General features: G+C 35.3%; 1 protein-coding gene across 5 annotated transcripts in view; it reads left to right on the forward strand.

The window, feature by feature from the left end:
- TfAP-2 (transcription factor AP-2) overlaps positions 1–17,235 on the forward strand; it is a 141,060-nt gene that overhangs the window by 40,387 nt on the left and 83,438 nt on the right. For 2 of the 5 annotated variants that reach the window (XM_074131277.1, XM_074131278.1), the window contains exon 1: positions 14,850–15,622. The exons of 2 other annotated variants lie outside the window; for them this stretch is intronic. Coding sequence is in view for 2 of the 3 variants with exons in the window: in XM_074131278.1 (XP_073987379.1) it covers positions 15,587–15,622 (36 nt within the window). In the remaining variant the exon portion in view is untranslated. Of the gene's footprint in view, positions 1–14,848; positions 15,623–17,235 lie in introns of those variants that run through there. One more of the 5 variants, XM_074131275.1, reaches the window with a different exon arrangement.

Below are 17,235 nucleotides of genomic sequence, written 5' to 3' on the forward strand. Positions count from 1 at the left end.
TGAGGGCTTCCAAAAAAAAGCAGTGTATTCGAGCAGTCGTTCTAGCAAACACTAATGAAAGCCAAGTTAATTGCATTTATCTATTGCTGTTCATTATTTTTAGTGACTGATTCATAATTTCAATGGGTTGGTGAGGATAGACCGATCACACTCAGTCCATGAATAGACAAGACAGAAGACACACCCAACCCTGTAATGTAAAAATATTACTTTGTAAACTAGCCCTGAAGATGACCTAAGTCCCTAGGTCGAAAGCTCGGCAGAATAAATGTATCACGACTGAAATGGCAATTATTTTTTCATCCTATTGCATTTATCTAATTTAGAATAAATATTAATGGAGGTATTAACAACTGTTTTCAGTATTAACTGGTAAATTTGTCTTAGCCCATACTTAAACTCACATTTCCCAAGATGCTTTGCGACATGTGTATGTTATCTTCTCCAAAAGTCAGTGCTTAATACAATTATATTCAGTAAACTGAAAATTTTTCAGCTCTTTGCTTTTAAGTGCACATTGATCAATAGTAGGGTCCTTAAAATGGACATTTTCTCTGCTAACGCGATTCAGAAAATTGAATACGATCACAGTATTTTCTTTACCAATGTTTAGTGAAAGTATAAAAGTAAATAGTAGTACCTGCACGATTACAAAATTTAATAAAGATAATTGAAAATGACGTAGTTGATTATTAAATTTCAACTTAAAAGTACATAGTAAAAGCATCCCAATTTATTTTTTTCATAAATTGCCTGTGGCTGAAAATGTTTTTAAAGATTAATATCAAAACAGTTGATTGAATTCAATTTCTATTGCTCATAACTGATAAAGTGAAGTCGAAACATTTGTGAATAATGAAAAAAAATATTTGCTATCATCTAAGAATAAATGAGAACGGACAGCTGTTGCAAAATATGCCCTTTGGGATATAACGTGCTTAATCCTGGAGTAGCTTTAACATTATTTCTACAAAGTTTGAATATTCTGTATATTTATTTTTGTTAAGGTAAAGCATAAGATGTATATTTTCTTAAAGAAGATAATAATTATAACAATATATCAAGAGAGCATGTAATTTCTATGTACGTGCATTATGTAAGAATAATGAACACGACAGGTACTCGTAGAGATAAGAAGAAGAAGTATCTTACTGGTAGGCGGAATTTATTAAGAAGTATTAGTCACAGCCAATAGCTGGGTGCTCAGGGAAGATAAGGGAGTGAAGGTTGCTCTTCATACATCTCCTCTCGCTCTGTGGCCTCTGTCCACCCGAAGAATCTCCTCTAGGCTAGCCCTCCAGGGTGGTCACTTACCCACAACTGTACGCCCCTCGCAACATACTTGGTTTTTTTTTTTTTTTTTTTTTTGTTAAAGCCCTGAATTATTTTAATATTTTACTGGCTAACTGCTCAACTGTCTTTAATGTTGTTCTAAGCGTTTTAAGTGTTGGGTCTGTGCATAAACTTCGTGTAGGCAACGGTGCACCATTCTTCGGACACCAAATTAACTTGATTTTCAACTTAGGTAATATAGATAATGGCGGGTATTCTCTCTTGTTTGGAAAGTAAATAAAATCGCTTAATTTTCAGGCAAACTGTAAATCTTAATTGTCAGGAGGGGCTTACGAATTCACGAAACTCGGTTAATATATTTTTTCCCCCCAACAATCGTAAATTTAGTTATTCGTTCGGATTTTAACTTACAAGTGCACCATCATAACCACTACACAAAACTAGATGTTGACTTTCTTCACTCTCTTGAGTTCATGTTCAGTTTGTATACTCTCTTGATTTTATTCGCTTTCTTCTGCGTGTACCTACGTACGTGCTTTCTTCATTCTCTTGGATGCAAGCATATCTGCGCTGTGCTGAACATTCTCTTGAATATATCTCTGCTTTATGTCTGCTTTCTAGAAACTCTCTTGAAAGCTTATCTTCTCTCTTCTGAAAGCATGTCTAATCTCTTCACACCTTGTATGCATGTCTACATTCTTCGCTTTCTTCTTGAATGTTTGCCTCCCACTACTTGAGCCAACCTGTAAAATGAAACTAAATTATGTTCAATCGCTCACCTACATGTTTTCATAACCCAGAAGAGATGGGCCACTTGACCGCAAAATAAATAGAACGACCACCTTTCGTAAATTGTTTACTTGATAAGTTTTAGCGAATTCTTCAGGGATCTTGGTTACCGCTAAGGGCGTCATAGTTTCTCCTTTTCTCCAGACAGTCATGCAATTAGATTAAGATCCTGCAGAGTTGCTGTGTTTGTGAACAGCTTGGGTTTAACGTCCCCTCCTGAGGCATCCTGTATCAGCCTCAGGATCACATAGTCAGCTTATCCTTACTCTACTGAATAAACACGTTTAAAGAGTCCACAATGGATTGAAAGTGTTTTTTAGCTTTAAGGCTATTCCTGGTTACATCCAGCATCTAAATAGAGAGGACATGGTTTTTACCCGTACAAGATTTGTCGTAAAAGGCAGAAGATTTAACCACTCTTGATAGTTAGGTAAATTTATTTGTTTAAGTGCGCTTGTATGCAGTTATAAGTGCATTATCGCCTGTAGACTGGACGAAAGAGTAGTGGATCGAATTGTTTGTGTCTTTGAGCCGGCCCAGACTAGAACTCATTAAAATACAGCTCATATCTCATGTAAAAATAGCGCGATATTTCACCGTCTTTCTTTCATTATAGCTATTCAAAATATTAAAAGGAACTCCACTACCTTTAGGAGGGAATATGGTTAATAAAAGGAAGGAGAAAACAAAAACAAAATCAATAATAAATATATCATGTAGTGGACGGGAAGCTTAGAAATATGTATATATATATTTTTTTCCAAAATGAATTGGCGGCCTTCTAAAAAAAATACCACTAAATGATTGGTCTCCTCCAATATATACTGCCTCTTCTCCAAATCAAGTGTGCCGTGGCTTCCCTTCCTACATATGTATATATATACGTATATACCACAGCCTTATTAGAAATTCAAATTAACATACCTCATAAAGACAATAGGCAGCAAAAATATGTTCCATCCTGATATATACCGTTTCCCTCCTTGCTTATTTAATAGTCATTACTTTCTTTTACTGTTGCGTTTATGATAATTTTTAAAATTCAATTTTCCGGAAGCATGAAGGTTTTCACTTTCTTAAAGGTAACCAAAATGGTAACCTCTTCCATTGGGTGCGACACCATGATATCGATGAATTTACTTAAACCAATAAATTTTCTTCTTTTATTTTTAAACCTCGTATTGATCACAAATTTTTTGTTTAACCACAATTTTCATAGTTAGGTTAGTTTTAAGTACTCTTCAATTGGTTCAGTGTAATTAAAGGTTTCAGAGGAAAGCTACAAAGCTAAGTTCTGAGACTTAACTCAATACCTCTACATTAGATCATAAAGTAAAGTAAAGTAAACGCCTATTTTTTCAGGCGGGGCTTAACGTCCAACTACCATTTACTAGGTGTCGTGGACGGAGGCGACTAGCAAACATACTTTACTATTTCTATAAGACCGGGAATCGAACCCACTAAACCAACAATACATATTAGCTTCGCAGGTCTCGCCTATATCCCCTCGGCTATCGTGGCGCCTAGTTTTTGCTTCCCAAGAAGTACAAATGAATACCAGAGTTTCAAGTTTCCTTCCATTTAGGACATCAATATTAAGGTGTACGTGAACATATCGGACCCTCTACATTATATCATATTTCATTCTTTATTATTTTTTTAAAAAATAAAGTGCTAGGTCTTCTTTATCTGCGCAAAAAAAGGAAGTCGTTTAAAGAGTTACGTACTTCCGATCTTCATCAAACCTGGAACATCACTTTGGTGATACCATCGATTAGTACAGTGAAATGACATTGTAGAGGGAAACCTATTTTGTTTTTATTTTCTCACGATAAATCACGTAAAGCTCAAATTTCATTGGTACCTTTATTGGTTACCATTTGGCTACAACAGTTTCTGGAAACTTCGTCTCCACGTCACTTGGAAAAATTAATTAGGAGCTTGTGTTTGAAGAAAATAAAGCAAATTTCCTTAATGGGGTTCCCCTACTATTGTCTGGAACTTCTTTCTCTATGAGTATTCATCGTAGTTGAGAGTACGTTGGATTTAGTAGGTGAAAGTGATTAGGCTAAATATAGTTAAGTAAAACTTCCATGTTTTACAAAAATATTCAATTTCAATTAATTTTAGTTAATTATTGGATAGATTCTGTTTTGTTTAAATTTTTATTTATTTTATGGAAATCGATGCATAATTCTAATGTCTGTTTTTTTTTTGGCCGCCCCCGCGTTTTGAAATAGTTGACTAATTAGCGGTCATTATAAGTACAGGTAAAGTTTGGGACAACATTGAATATGAAATGAACACCTGTACAGGCTTGCGGTGAACTCTTCTAGGAGGAGAGTTTAGAAGGTCCCTAGGCGTAGGCTGGAGGGCTAGCAGCCCCTCATAGCCCCTTGTCAGTGATTTCTGTTTAGTAATTTGTAAGGCTATGATTGAGGTTTGAACAGGTTATTGTGGCGGTTTGTGTCCGTCTGTGTCTGTAGCCAAGTTGTGTCCACTAATTTACCGTCTCAACAACTCCTTTGTCTCACCACTTTAGGTCCGACTTTTCTTCTTCCAATATATCTATATATAGGTTTGCAATTAACGTACAGGTGCCCAATATATCATAGTGTGGAATACATAAATAATAAAATACTATTAGAATCTATATTTATTTTTTCTATCTAGTGGAGACTAGATCCGTACGAACTTATTATAATGCTTTTTATTTGTACTTTTGTAAACACATATTCAAGATTTACGAATTTCTTTCTGAAGCTGTGAAAGCCAATATTAATTTCTGTTCCAACTCAGATCAAATCAGGGTTTGTTTTCAATCTGCGGGGAACAAAGAGATTGTACCGAAATCTCTGATGTGTACATACACATTTCCGTTATTGCCTTAAAGCACCGGATATTTACTTTAAAAAATACAAATTTTGAAAATTTGACTTCACCCAATGCCCCTCATTTAGCTGCAGAATTGTTTAGTGACATATTTAACCATGTTCCATTTTCAATGTGTTCTACAAAATCTATTTTTCTATCTGTGCTGCAAATGGATATTCTTTTTCAGCAACAATTTGAGCGAGAGAAAGATTTGGTCGACCGAGAGTGTATTCCTTAACGGCGATTTTCTTGATGAAAAGATGCCATCATGCTGATTCTTATAGTTTTTCGAGAGATTTTGCAGTATATAAGATCATCGCAATTTTTGGATCTTACATAATTTCATGACTTCGCAAATATTGTACTACTATGCTCTAGAACAGCCTCTTTATCACCAAGATTCTGGGAGAATCTGCTCCTAGAAGCGAGTAAGTTGTGATGGGCGGCCTGTCCAAGGAGAGGGTCATTTATTGAAAATAGTCTCTATAGCATCCTTTCAGGCTATCCACGAAGCAGTTGCTCCCACTAATAAGCACTAATTTATAGAACAGCATCTGTGGCTACTCGTACCAAAGAAAATCTCCAAAGGAGTTGTCAGGTGTAGTTCAGTATATTTCAAATCTACAAACACTAACTTTTGGCTATAATCATCCAACTGTTAGGACTTATATATTGTACTAGCTTTATTTCAGGCGGGCAGGATTTACGTCCAACTACCAAATTAGGTGTCGTGGACGGAGGCGGATAGCAAACATACTTTACTGTAAATTTCTTTTATTAAACATTAAATAAAATCCAAGGCATTGACCGAAGATGGAACCCACTAAACCAACAATACTTATTAGCTTTGCAGGCCTTTCCTCTAACCGCTCGGCTACTGTGGCGCCTTAATTGCTATATTTTAATGTCTAACTGTGCTCTGGAGATGCCGAATCAGTGTTCACTTTCAAATCAGTCATTCAAAGAACTTTGACACCTCTTCCTTCTCTTATAGTTTCATTTCATGTCTGCTCTGTGCTTCAGCCAAATCCATCCTAAAAAACATTCATCGTCCAAATTTCTGATACGTAGATAAGTATCCTTACTTTAGAGGTTTCGAGTCCACAAAAAAGGCAAATATTAAAACGAGAGAGAACGGTTAAAACGAGGAAATATGTATTTACGCTGATTTAAACTCCTTTACGGTGGGCGTCCGTCATTCACATTCAAATCATATTTTCTCGTTATCTCCATCGTTCCTATATTAAGTTTTTGCGGAAATAAATTTTAAACCCTCATTTCTCAAGCTCTTCTAACTTCCTCATCATATAATAATCCTGTTTCCTCCTTTTCCTGGACAAAAACCTACTCTGCAGATCAGTACGAATGTATGCATCTTAGCTTATGCTTATTATTCATGATATCTATTTGAGATTGAAATCTTTAGGTTGAAGTCAGGTGAGGACTGTTCTTGTAGTTCTTGTAGATTTATGTTGATGGCCAGCAGTAAAAAACCACGACCGGTAGAGTTCAGTTCATTTTATGATCACTGCGTGATGCTTTGTGATGTTTATCTCACCTGTTAACATCTTTATTATATATACATCTGAGTCTTAACTATCAAAATAAACAAAATATTCGCATCCTAACAACCTACGTACATCTCGTTTCCCTGTCAACTAGGTGTTTCCAACTATGGTCCATATATTATAAATGTAAAAAAAAAATAAATCTTGCCAATATTTATTGCCAGCAAATCAATAAATAACAAGCTATAAATTTAATGTACTCCCTTGTTAGCATCCATTCTAATCACTTCACCATGCAAGCACTTTATTGGCAATATGATTCTCAGTCCGTTAGTGTCCTCCACTTCGAGTTTTCGACATCAGTGAAGTCTCTGTACTTACAAATAGAGGTACTGCTCTGAGAAGGCGATTTTTGAAGAAGCACACGTGGTCTATATTATCTAGCCACCCGAATTGGTGTTAACGGAATAACGACTTTTCCTAAATTATTATCAGTTAGTCACTGGCATCTTCTGAATTTTTGCTATTATGGCATGCAGTAGAATAGGTGTGTCACCTTTTAGCTTGCTACTCTTAGGTTTGCGATTTAGGCATTTCAGCCTAATAATACGAACATTACTCTGACACTCACACAGTATTCATAGCATGCGTGTGTGTGAAACTGTTTCGGTTTGTGCTCCTACAATGAAAGACTATCTCAGCCCAATCTAGCGTATTGTAGAAAGCTCAGGGTTGACTTTGTCGTGGTCGGAGCTCTACAGCATACCAGGCGCTGTCTAAGAATTAGAAGCTTGCGCGACTTCCAAATCTACTCTTTGTAGTAAGTATACTAAATCTAGTTGCATGCATAGGCCCTGGGTGCTTTACACAAATTTTGCAGTAGTGGTCCAGTGTAATTGTTCTCGTTGCTAAGCTGTGGGTATGCTGTAGAGAATGTTAGATTTCTTAAGAAGCTGCTCCTAGACCCAAGTTGGCAATAATAGCAGAGGATTTCTCTTAGCGTAGAACTTACTAGAAGAAACCCTGTCCTTTACTATCCTTCCTACAGGTAGCTCCTATGTAAACTAAACAGTAATCGTCTTCAACATCTTGCATAGATCTGCGTGACGTTGTTTGGTAATATTGTTCCTGCTACAATACTAATATTCTAATTTTTTTATATATATATTTAATAATTCTAATAAAATTAACCTATTCGGTGAAAAGTTGATGCATTATTTATTAAATATGATAATGTTAAGGGTGTGAGAATAAATGGTGCATTTGTTTTTCTGGTTTATTTATCCAACTGAGGCGATCATTTATAAATATTTATTGGTTTTCGGCTGTTATTGGACACAGATGGGTGCAAGGCACACCTGCATTTCTGCTGTTATTTGTAACTGTTAACTGTGATGATTATTTCTAATTACATCCTTCTAAGATCGGCTTTGTTATTTATATACCAAAAGGAGAACTGTATATGTAAAGAGTCGACCTTCATCACTCTCCTTCGAATATGAATGTTTTATGTATGTTTTGCATGTTATATGAAAATTCATAAAACTGTGAGAAACAAAAGAAAGAAGCGGAACTAACATCGAGTATGAAATCTTACCAAAAAGACTTGAGAAATGGTGCGTTCTCTGCAGTTTGAGGCTTAGCTGATTATAGCGGGTTACTGTTTCCCTGGCATTGCCCCAAAAGAGAGACTCCCTTTGCATCTAGCAGAAACCTCTCCTTTTTTTTCAAAACCCAGTGTGTTCCCTTCTATTGTTTTGGATTATCTAAAAGTACATTAATGCCCATTTTTTCAGGCGGGCTTTACGTCCTAAATTAGATATGTAGGAGACGACTAGCAAACATACTTTACTGTTAATTTCTCATATTAACTATTAAATAAAATCTAAGGCTTAGACCGGAAATCGAACCCCCAGTAGTGCAATACATCTTAGCTTTACGGGTCTCTCCTCTAACCGTTCGAATATCTTGGCGCCTTCTGTTTTGCGTTATCTTCTGTGGTCTCCAAATACAATCGGACTGTTTCCGCTGTTCCTAAGAGCTGAAAGGGAGTAAAATGGTCGCTTCCAATATGGGGATGCCGTAGGGTACGGGAATTGAAACTCTCGTAGTTTCTCCTCACCACAAGCTAACATTTTCAACTGTTTCTCATCGGAATTCGGGCTAGCCGAGTCGAGTTGGCCTTCTCAAATCAACATGTGTAAGCTAGTTCTGTACTGAGCCAGCAGCTTGCAAGAGCCGATTGAAGAACAATCAACCGGTGGACATCAGTACTGCTACCTGAGGGCCACAATGGAGGAGAAAAATCTAACAAAAACTAACTATTATACCCTATAAATGTCACATTAAATTTGAATAGAATACGGTCTTGACAGCGGCGAAACCCTGAATAAAGAGATGAAGATCGGGGTAGCGAACAGGACTCGCCAACTTGTCTGGAAATATTGTGGCGGTAAAAAAGGATAGCCACTCCTCCATCTACGCCAGAAGTCCTGGAACTAAGACGAGGAGTTACTATCCTTGTGTAACGTAGTTCCGAAACGTTGAATGGATTTTCAAGTTTCATCTCGATCATTTTTCAAAATAGATCTGAAAAATACTCAGGGCACAAGTGACCTCAGGTTGTCAGTGGATTTACTCCAATAGGAAATGCTTCAGCATGGAATTCCATTTTTCTGGATACAAGACAATATCATATGAAAAACCGTATTCAAAATATCTGGCTGTGATTTGGAGCACTCACCTAACTAATCTTAAACTAACAGCTAAATTTAAATGTCCCTTTAAAACATTTTGTAAATCAAAGGTTTACAAAAGATAAGAGGCTTCATTGCAGTAACGAGTGGAGTTATATCAAAACCTCTTTGCAGAGAAAATGATAACTTGTACTTCCATACTGGTGTGTCGCGTGCCATACTTAAAGGGAATGGTAGTTCTTCTGAGCGGAACTATCACCTACAGAAGTCACGTACCGACTCTGCAGGAGGTGGTTGACTAGCTCCAAGGGTGGTACCAAAAGAACAACACTCTCTTGAAACACCGGGCCGAAGTGTGCGGTTCCCCGCTGTGGGACACCTTCAGCTAGTAGTTCCCTTCTCCTTATCAGCGATCTTCATCTCTTTATTCAGGGTTTCGCCGCTGTTTTAAGACCGTATTTCTATTTAAAATTTAATGACATTAATAGGGTATTAAAACTGTCCGGTAGGACAGTTGTATAAGGGTTGACCATCAAAAACTGCACGAAAAAGTGTAACGTTGAAAAACACCCAACTTTGACAATTTTTTTCTATTTTTCTATAAAAGATAAAATTCCCAAATTTTCTTTAAATCTTACTCCAAATTCTCCTTTATAACTATAATTTTTTTGCAACCACCCAGATCTAATAGGTTTCGAGAAAAAAGTTGCCGAAAATGAGCAAAAACGGCTTTTTCAAAAAATGTTCTTGTTCTTGTTCTTCTTCTTCTTGTTCTTGTTCTTGTTGTTACCTTTTTTGTAAACAACGTAGCGCCTAAACGCGTGAACCGATTTTCATGAATGAGGTGTCATTCGATTCGGAACTTTATGTAGATGTGCCTTTTGGGGGTCTCGGCCCTGTACATCGAATGGGAGAGGAGTTAGCCCCCTTTATGTAAGGCCCCCTCCAAAATTATTATTACTAATTACTCTGTAAATCTTGGCCCTATTTTGATAAAATTTGGTAGGATGATAGGGTTAGGGCTCTCCTACCTAACAATAAAGCGACGATCTGCTCTTACACTTGTTAAGGGGAAGTATAGCAATCGTTTCAAATTATCGACACGTGAGCCGATTTTCATGACTGGAGTGTCAATCGAATCGAAATTTTGTACAGATTTGTACTTTAAAAGTCTCGACGCTATGCCTCATAAGGAGGGGAGTTTGCCCCACCCAAATAAGGCCCTTTCTAAAACTATTATTACCAATATTTCTACAAAGCTTAACCCGATTTTGATAAAATTTAGCACGAAGAAGTGATTAAAGCTCCTCTACGTGGCTGTGAAGTGCCATCATGCTCTTACACCTACTAAGAGGAAGTACTGCAATCGTTAAAATTATCAATGAGTGAACCGATTTACATCAATGAATTGTCGTTCGATTCAAAATCTTTGCCTTTTAGAAAGAAGTACTGTAATCGCAGTTTATTTTTCTTGCTCCTCTTAAAAGGAAGTACTGAAATCGCAGTTTAATTTTGCTATTTACGTACAAATACCTTCCTATTTTATATAAAAAGGCTTTCTCAAAAAAATTGTTATTGAGGATGGTTTGGGGACCGCAACTATAACCATTCTTTAAAAAGATCTCTCCAGTGGTAGTTACGGTTCCGATTTAACACCTTATCAGGTTATAATGATAGAATAGCTTATTCCAAATTTTAAAAAAATCCAATCTGTAAAGCAGATATGTAACTTTGCTAATAGACAAAAAGGAAAATCTGTCCAAAAGGTACAAAAATCTCCTTAACAAAAACTTACAGTTTAAAAAGTTAAGTATAAGGGTTGATTAAACGCCAAAAGGTACACAAATCAGCAAGTACCCAACATTTCATTAATACTTCATTGATATTATTTAAGTAATTTTACCGCATTAATTTTCATTAATATTTTTTAAGAATTTATTAGATGTCACATACCCTTATGCTGGCCAGTTCATTCATAATAGTTATAATTGTGATAAAATGTATATTATATCTTCGTATAAATAGGTACTTTATTTTAACTCTATTCCAAATTATTCTTCTGATTCTGAAGTTGTCACATATACATGCATGTTAAATTAGAAAAAGACAAATTTAGAGTCGGCTACTGTTTAAATTTGAATCACGGAGGATTTAAAGCAATATTTCAGTCTTGAATTCGTCTTACCGAAATATTCGTGAGGACAAATAACACACAGTTAATAACAAGTAGATTATTCAACATTATTTATTCATTTCTCAATTGTAATTTAATTTAGTTCCCCTAATTTTACTTATGGTAAAATACTGGAATAATTAGCTGTCCTAAAAATATGCATATCTTATTTATTTTATATTACATATACACAACATTGTGGGAAGAACACCTAGATGGAGAATGTAATTGAAGAAAACTATATTATTTGCGATAAAGCCAGATAATTATTACCTATTACTATAAACGTTTGACTGCTTCATAAAATAACAATTACTTTAATCGAAGAATGAACTTAAACCGACGATTTTTATTTAAAAATAAAAATAAATAAAATCATTGATGTATGTTGGTGTGAGCAATTTTTTAAAAAAGTTTATGAATTTTTTAGCCTCATATTTTTTTATTTTTTATAACGTTTTCTTTTTCACCTGTAATCAATAGTTTGATTATTATAGATAAATAGATATTACAGTCAATCTAAGTTAAATGGTGTGCTACTTGAACAAATATTTTGTAGATGAAAATGGCCAGCATAATGGTATGTGACATCTAATAAATTCTTAAAAAATATTAATGAAAATTAATGCGGTAAAATTACTTAAATAATATCAATGAAGTATTAATGAAATGTTGGGTACTTGCTGATTTGTGTACCTTTTGGCGTTTAATCAACCCTTATACTTAACTTTTTAAACTGTAAGTTTTTGTTAAGGTAATAGTTAGTTTTTGTTAGATTTTTCTCCTCCATTGTAGCCCTCAGGTAGCAGCACTGATGTCCACCGGTTGTTAGTCCTGAAATAATTAATGCATCATCAATCCTGTTGATGATTTTGAAAGAGTTGCTGTTTTCATAAAACTATTTGTTTGGCAAACTCCCACGCTTTTCCTGTCGCTAAATTCTCTTGCTAATAAACTCGTAATTTTCTGATCTCCTTCTCCTTCCGAATGTATGGTTTTATCTTCCTTTAAAGCAGCGCAGCTTGCTCATACAATACATACAAACAATAACACATACAAAGTTCTGCTCCCAAGCCAAATGTAGAGTTTACGCTTTCTACAATTTTCTGCTTTTGAGTTGTGCTGAACCAACTCACTTACATACTGATCTGACTTTAAAATTAATAAAGCCATCTTTCATCTGGTGAACGTAGCTTTTTTTTTTTAGAGATCAAGGCGCCTTTAGAGGTCCGATGCTAATACTCGGATAAACCTTTTCATTTATTTCCAAAACTCACTCAAGTAGTCATAGAAATTGGGTGGGTATTGAACCAGGACCCACTATGCGGCACTCATGACGTAGAACATCAATTTCCGTGCGAGAAGTTCCTGGGTACCTTCTCTAACAACAATTGTTTGCACATTCTGTGTGCAGTTAGCGTCCCTTGTATATCGAAACTTGTTTACGCAACATTTTCTACAAAAATCGAACTTCCAGTTGATCGATGTTATTCAATTTTGGTTTATTCTAATGTTTTTTTAATCAGTTATTTCATTCGTCAAAGCGTACCTATTTTTCAAAATTCTGATCAGTTTCTGATTTTTATCCAATTTATTTTAGAGATGATCACATCATCTCAGATTAGTGTAATAGAAATTGGACTTCCACCACATCTAACTGACACATCTGAAACGCAGTGCTGAAGCGTTTTAGCATCTGCAGTTTCTGTGGGGGAGACGGAGTAGTCATCCTAACAGACAGCCTAGCCAACGTTTAACAGAAAATTAAATACGTGAATGGATAGCAGTTTTAAAGATAACCTCCCTGGGGGATCCTATAGGGTCTTACTTAGCACCAATAAGAGTCTCCACCATAGACCTAGAAAGGTTACAGATAAATACAGCATTGTAACTCAAAAAAAGCGGAAGTGCTGAGAAATTTACTTCAAACTGGAATTTTTAATAATATTATGTAGTCCATCTTGATATTGTGTTATAATAGAGGCATACATTATACTCAGATGGTTGGAACTACTCATCTGGGAAGTACCTAAATCGTGTTTTCCTATGTAGAAAATAAATGTTGCGGCAGTTGTAGATCTATATGTTGCAATGAGAACACCGTCTATAAAGAAAATCATGGAAATAATTTTGGAGAAAATTTGCAAAAAAGGAAAATTACTTTCTCCAAGGGTAACTTCCGGTTTAGGGCTTTGGAACTGAGAGACTTTTGGGCCTGTAAAAACCAATTTTCTTACTCAAGGGGAACCTTCAAACCTCTCCAGTGATAACTCCATGCTGAAAATTTGATAAGATCACCTAATTTTTTCTCACGCATTGCAAGAGAAATTAGAAATGTTGTTAGATCGCTTTCATTTCCTGTTCGACCATATGATTTAAAATAAAAGAGTAATTGTCATTGCAAGTTATTAATTCGTGCATGGATTCGCATAGTTTGAGAATTTTAGTCGTTGAATTCTCTTTGGCTTTGTACTCTCATCTGATCACGGCATTTTAGAAAACACTTTATTTTCGATCAATGAAACACGTGAACAAATCCCATCGATCTTTTCTAACCGTCATCTAGAGCTGCTCCAAAAATTGTATTTAGAAAAATATTTCGGATAAAAAGAAGACAGACTTGCAACTTTGTAAATAAGTAGAGTAATTGCCTATTTTTTCAGGCGTAACTACCAATTAGGTGTCGTGCACGGAGGCGATTAGCAAATATACTTTACTGTAAATTTCTTTTATTAACCATTAAATAAAATACAAGGTCTAAAAAGACCGGGAATCGAACTCAGTACCACAAATTAGCTTTGCAGGTCTTGTCTCTTAACCGCTCGGCCATCTATGTAAATAAGGAGATATACGAATTTTAAAGAATACCTTTAGGACAGCGTTACCGAGAAAATGGAAAATCATAGCCAGGATAGTTGGTATTTCTGTTTAGGGATTTGGATTTCGTAAACTTACGTTTTTTTAGATTTGGAGCTGTTCACATATCACTTTTTCGGACTCTGAGAACTTGAAAATCTGTACAATCCAGTGAGAATTCGATATTCGATCTTCCATACTTAAATGAGAAAAGTAAACAAAAAATAAGAATTGCACAATGATAATAAAAAAGGGTATTTTTACAAAGAGCAGGAGAAAACGCTCAGCGACCCCAAGCATTCAACACAGTACGAAAAGCAGAGCAAAATATCGGCTGTGCTGGACAAGTTTAAGCATGCCCGGATTATCTTTCAGCCCCCACCAGGCTAAGATTATATTTGAAGCCACTCCCATTCAACCAATCGCAAAGCCTGCAACGATACTCCCACTTTTATAATAAAGATTCTTTTTTTTCTCCCCCACAAAGCAGCCGGAGGGGTTAAATGGTCGATGTGTGTGTGTGTGTGTGTGTATGTGTGTGCAGTGCTGTCTGTCTGTCTGCAGTTACGGTGCTGTGTATTGTGTGCACTTTATCCCCACTCGTTCCCCTTTGTGGTGGGGGGGAATGATGACCCCTCTTCTTGCCAGTTCTATTTTGTTCACTTGATTTTGTTCCCCCGAGGGCACCCAGCTCACAGAACCCATTCTCCATCGTTACTGCCTTCTGGCAACTTGGCCCGTGTGTTCTTTTCTTCTGTTCTCTCTACTCCACACACTACATCATATTCCCAACTCTTCCTTCCCCGGGTTTCTCGCCCTCACGTTTTATCGTTCCCTCTCTTTCTTTCTTTCTTTCTTTTTATTGTGTTCTTTCCAAACTAGAAAGACAGAAAGATTTTTTTTTCCACGGCCTTGGGCGACAACTACTCTTTGCATCGCGCGGCACTTTTTTTTTTAACAACAACTATTCCCAAATCTTTTTACTTCTTCGTCGGAGTCTTTGTAAGAGATTACTTCTTTCAAAAAAGAGTGTAGTTAAAATAAAAATACAAAAAAACCTGCCGGGGACTAGTCTTTCTGTGTGTTATTGTGTGTGTATAAAGTATTACGTGGAAGAACCAAGAGTGGAGGGATCTTTCTCACCAACAACACACCACACCCTACTGCTGCAGTTGCTGTCTTTGCTGGTCGCTACTCCCTTATACATCATCATCATCATCATCAACAACAACAACAACAGGAACAGTAATCCCCTAGAGGGGTTGCTTTACTGGTTTGTCGGTCCACCCGCGCACCGTTTGTCCGCGTCCTAACTGCTAGAGGGCTCTCTTCTCTTCTACAGTTCGACTAACTAAGTAACTAACCATAAACAACACTATATCCGATTTACCTTCAGGATGTATATCGATGAGAATCGACAGCATTATACAATGGTAAGTGTTTATAACCTTCAGTTGTGTTTTCTTTCTTTGTTCTAAAATACACTTGTGTTTTGTTATATAATCCATATTAGTTGCACATGAAGGAGGGGTATTCTATTTGACTTTGTGTGTGGTCGCCTCACATATATATGTATATAGTTTATATATGAACAATAGAGTAATCTGTGAACCCATTCTATTGGTGATTAACTTTTGCTTGCGATCGTGTTCTTAACTTTCCTATTCTAGATATGTTGAGTTTCGGTCACATATAACCTCTAGATTAAATACTACGTCATCCTGAAAAGCTAGAAAATTTATTAGGAAAATTATTCAGTGAAATAGTTGGATAAAATTAGTCTCCCGTCTATTGCCACCTAAATATCAAATTTGGACCAACTACAATCTATCTCTATTGTTTTTTTTATACAGTCATTCATAGCATCCGGGATTTACCAAATAATAAGACAAAAACAAATCTTTGATCTAGTGCAGCGCTTTGTAATAGTCGGGATTTATATCATGTTTTGGTCTATCTTAAAATAATTTGGGTTTATTTAATGTTTTAGTCTATCTTAAAATAATTGAAAGTCGATTAAGTCAAAGCTAATTCGCATAGCCACATCTGCTTGCTATAATTAAGAATACACAAGATGTAAATTTTTGTAAAAATTAATACCATTTTTAAGATTTATGTTAGAATAAAGATTTGAGGCTAGAAAATTTTTTCACAGTTGTATCCTTTGAATTGTGTCAGTTTTTATCTGCAATATTAAAATATAGTTAGCTTAAAGTGCTTAATGGTTTTTGTGTTAATAATTAATTTTTTTTTTTTTTTTAAATCCTTCAAATTCAATAAAAAATGGGATAATTTGAGAAAAAAGGGTTAAATTCATAATTTTTCTCATTGGTAGTTTTTCATAATTTTTTTCATTGCTGTTAAGACATTTCCGAATAGAATTTTGGTTAGTATAGAATTTGAAGTTCTACTAAGGAATCCATATATAATGTAGATGTATTATATATTTTTATATTTAATACATATGTGTATTTCATGTCCTTATTTCTTTCGTTATCCTTTAAAAAAAGTCTAAATTCTTTTCTTTTGTCCGTGAAGTTGATAAATTTTACATAAACGCCTTATAGTAAAAAACTGAGTTCTAATCTCAAACTTCTTACTTTTCTTCAGTCCTCAAAGTGCAAGCTCACAAAATTTTCCTCTAACTCATAACGTTAAAGTTATAGTTAATTTTCTTATAACTTTATATAGATTCTATCCATCCTTCTTTCGCAAAAATATCCTTAATTGAATTTTCGAGGATAAATTTTTTGACAATTAGAAGTTATTGACCATAGATCTGCATGAATGTATGTAAACTGTTGTACCAAATCCTACGATTTTGACTTAAACCACATTGTGGTTACCATCCCTTTGTTCGCGTCTAAACTAAATAACAAATTTGAACTTTTTGCAATTTTTTTTTGTTTTTGAATTATGGTGGATATTTGTAGTAACCACTTTTTTCTGACTCAGGAAACCACAAAGTTTAATTACAAATGTTCCATAATATCGGCATGTGACAAAAAAAATATATACAATATATAAAAACTCCTAATTTATAATA

Source organism: Rhodnius prolixus, unplaced genomic scaffold, assembly GCF_049639745.1.
Source record: "Rhodnius prolixus isolate KJV_2025 unplaced genomic scaffold, Rpr scaffold_4, whole genome shotgun sequence".
Classification (NCBI taxonomy): domain Eukaryota; kingdom Metazoa; phylum Arthropoda; class Insecta; order Hemiptera; family Reduviidae; genus Rhodnius; species Rhodnius prolixus.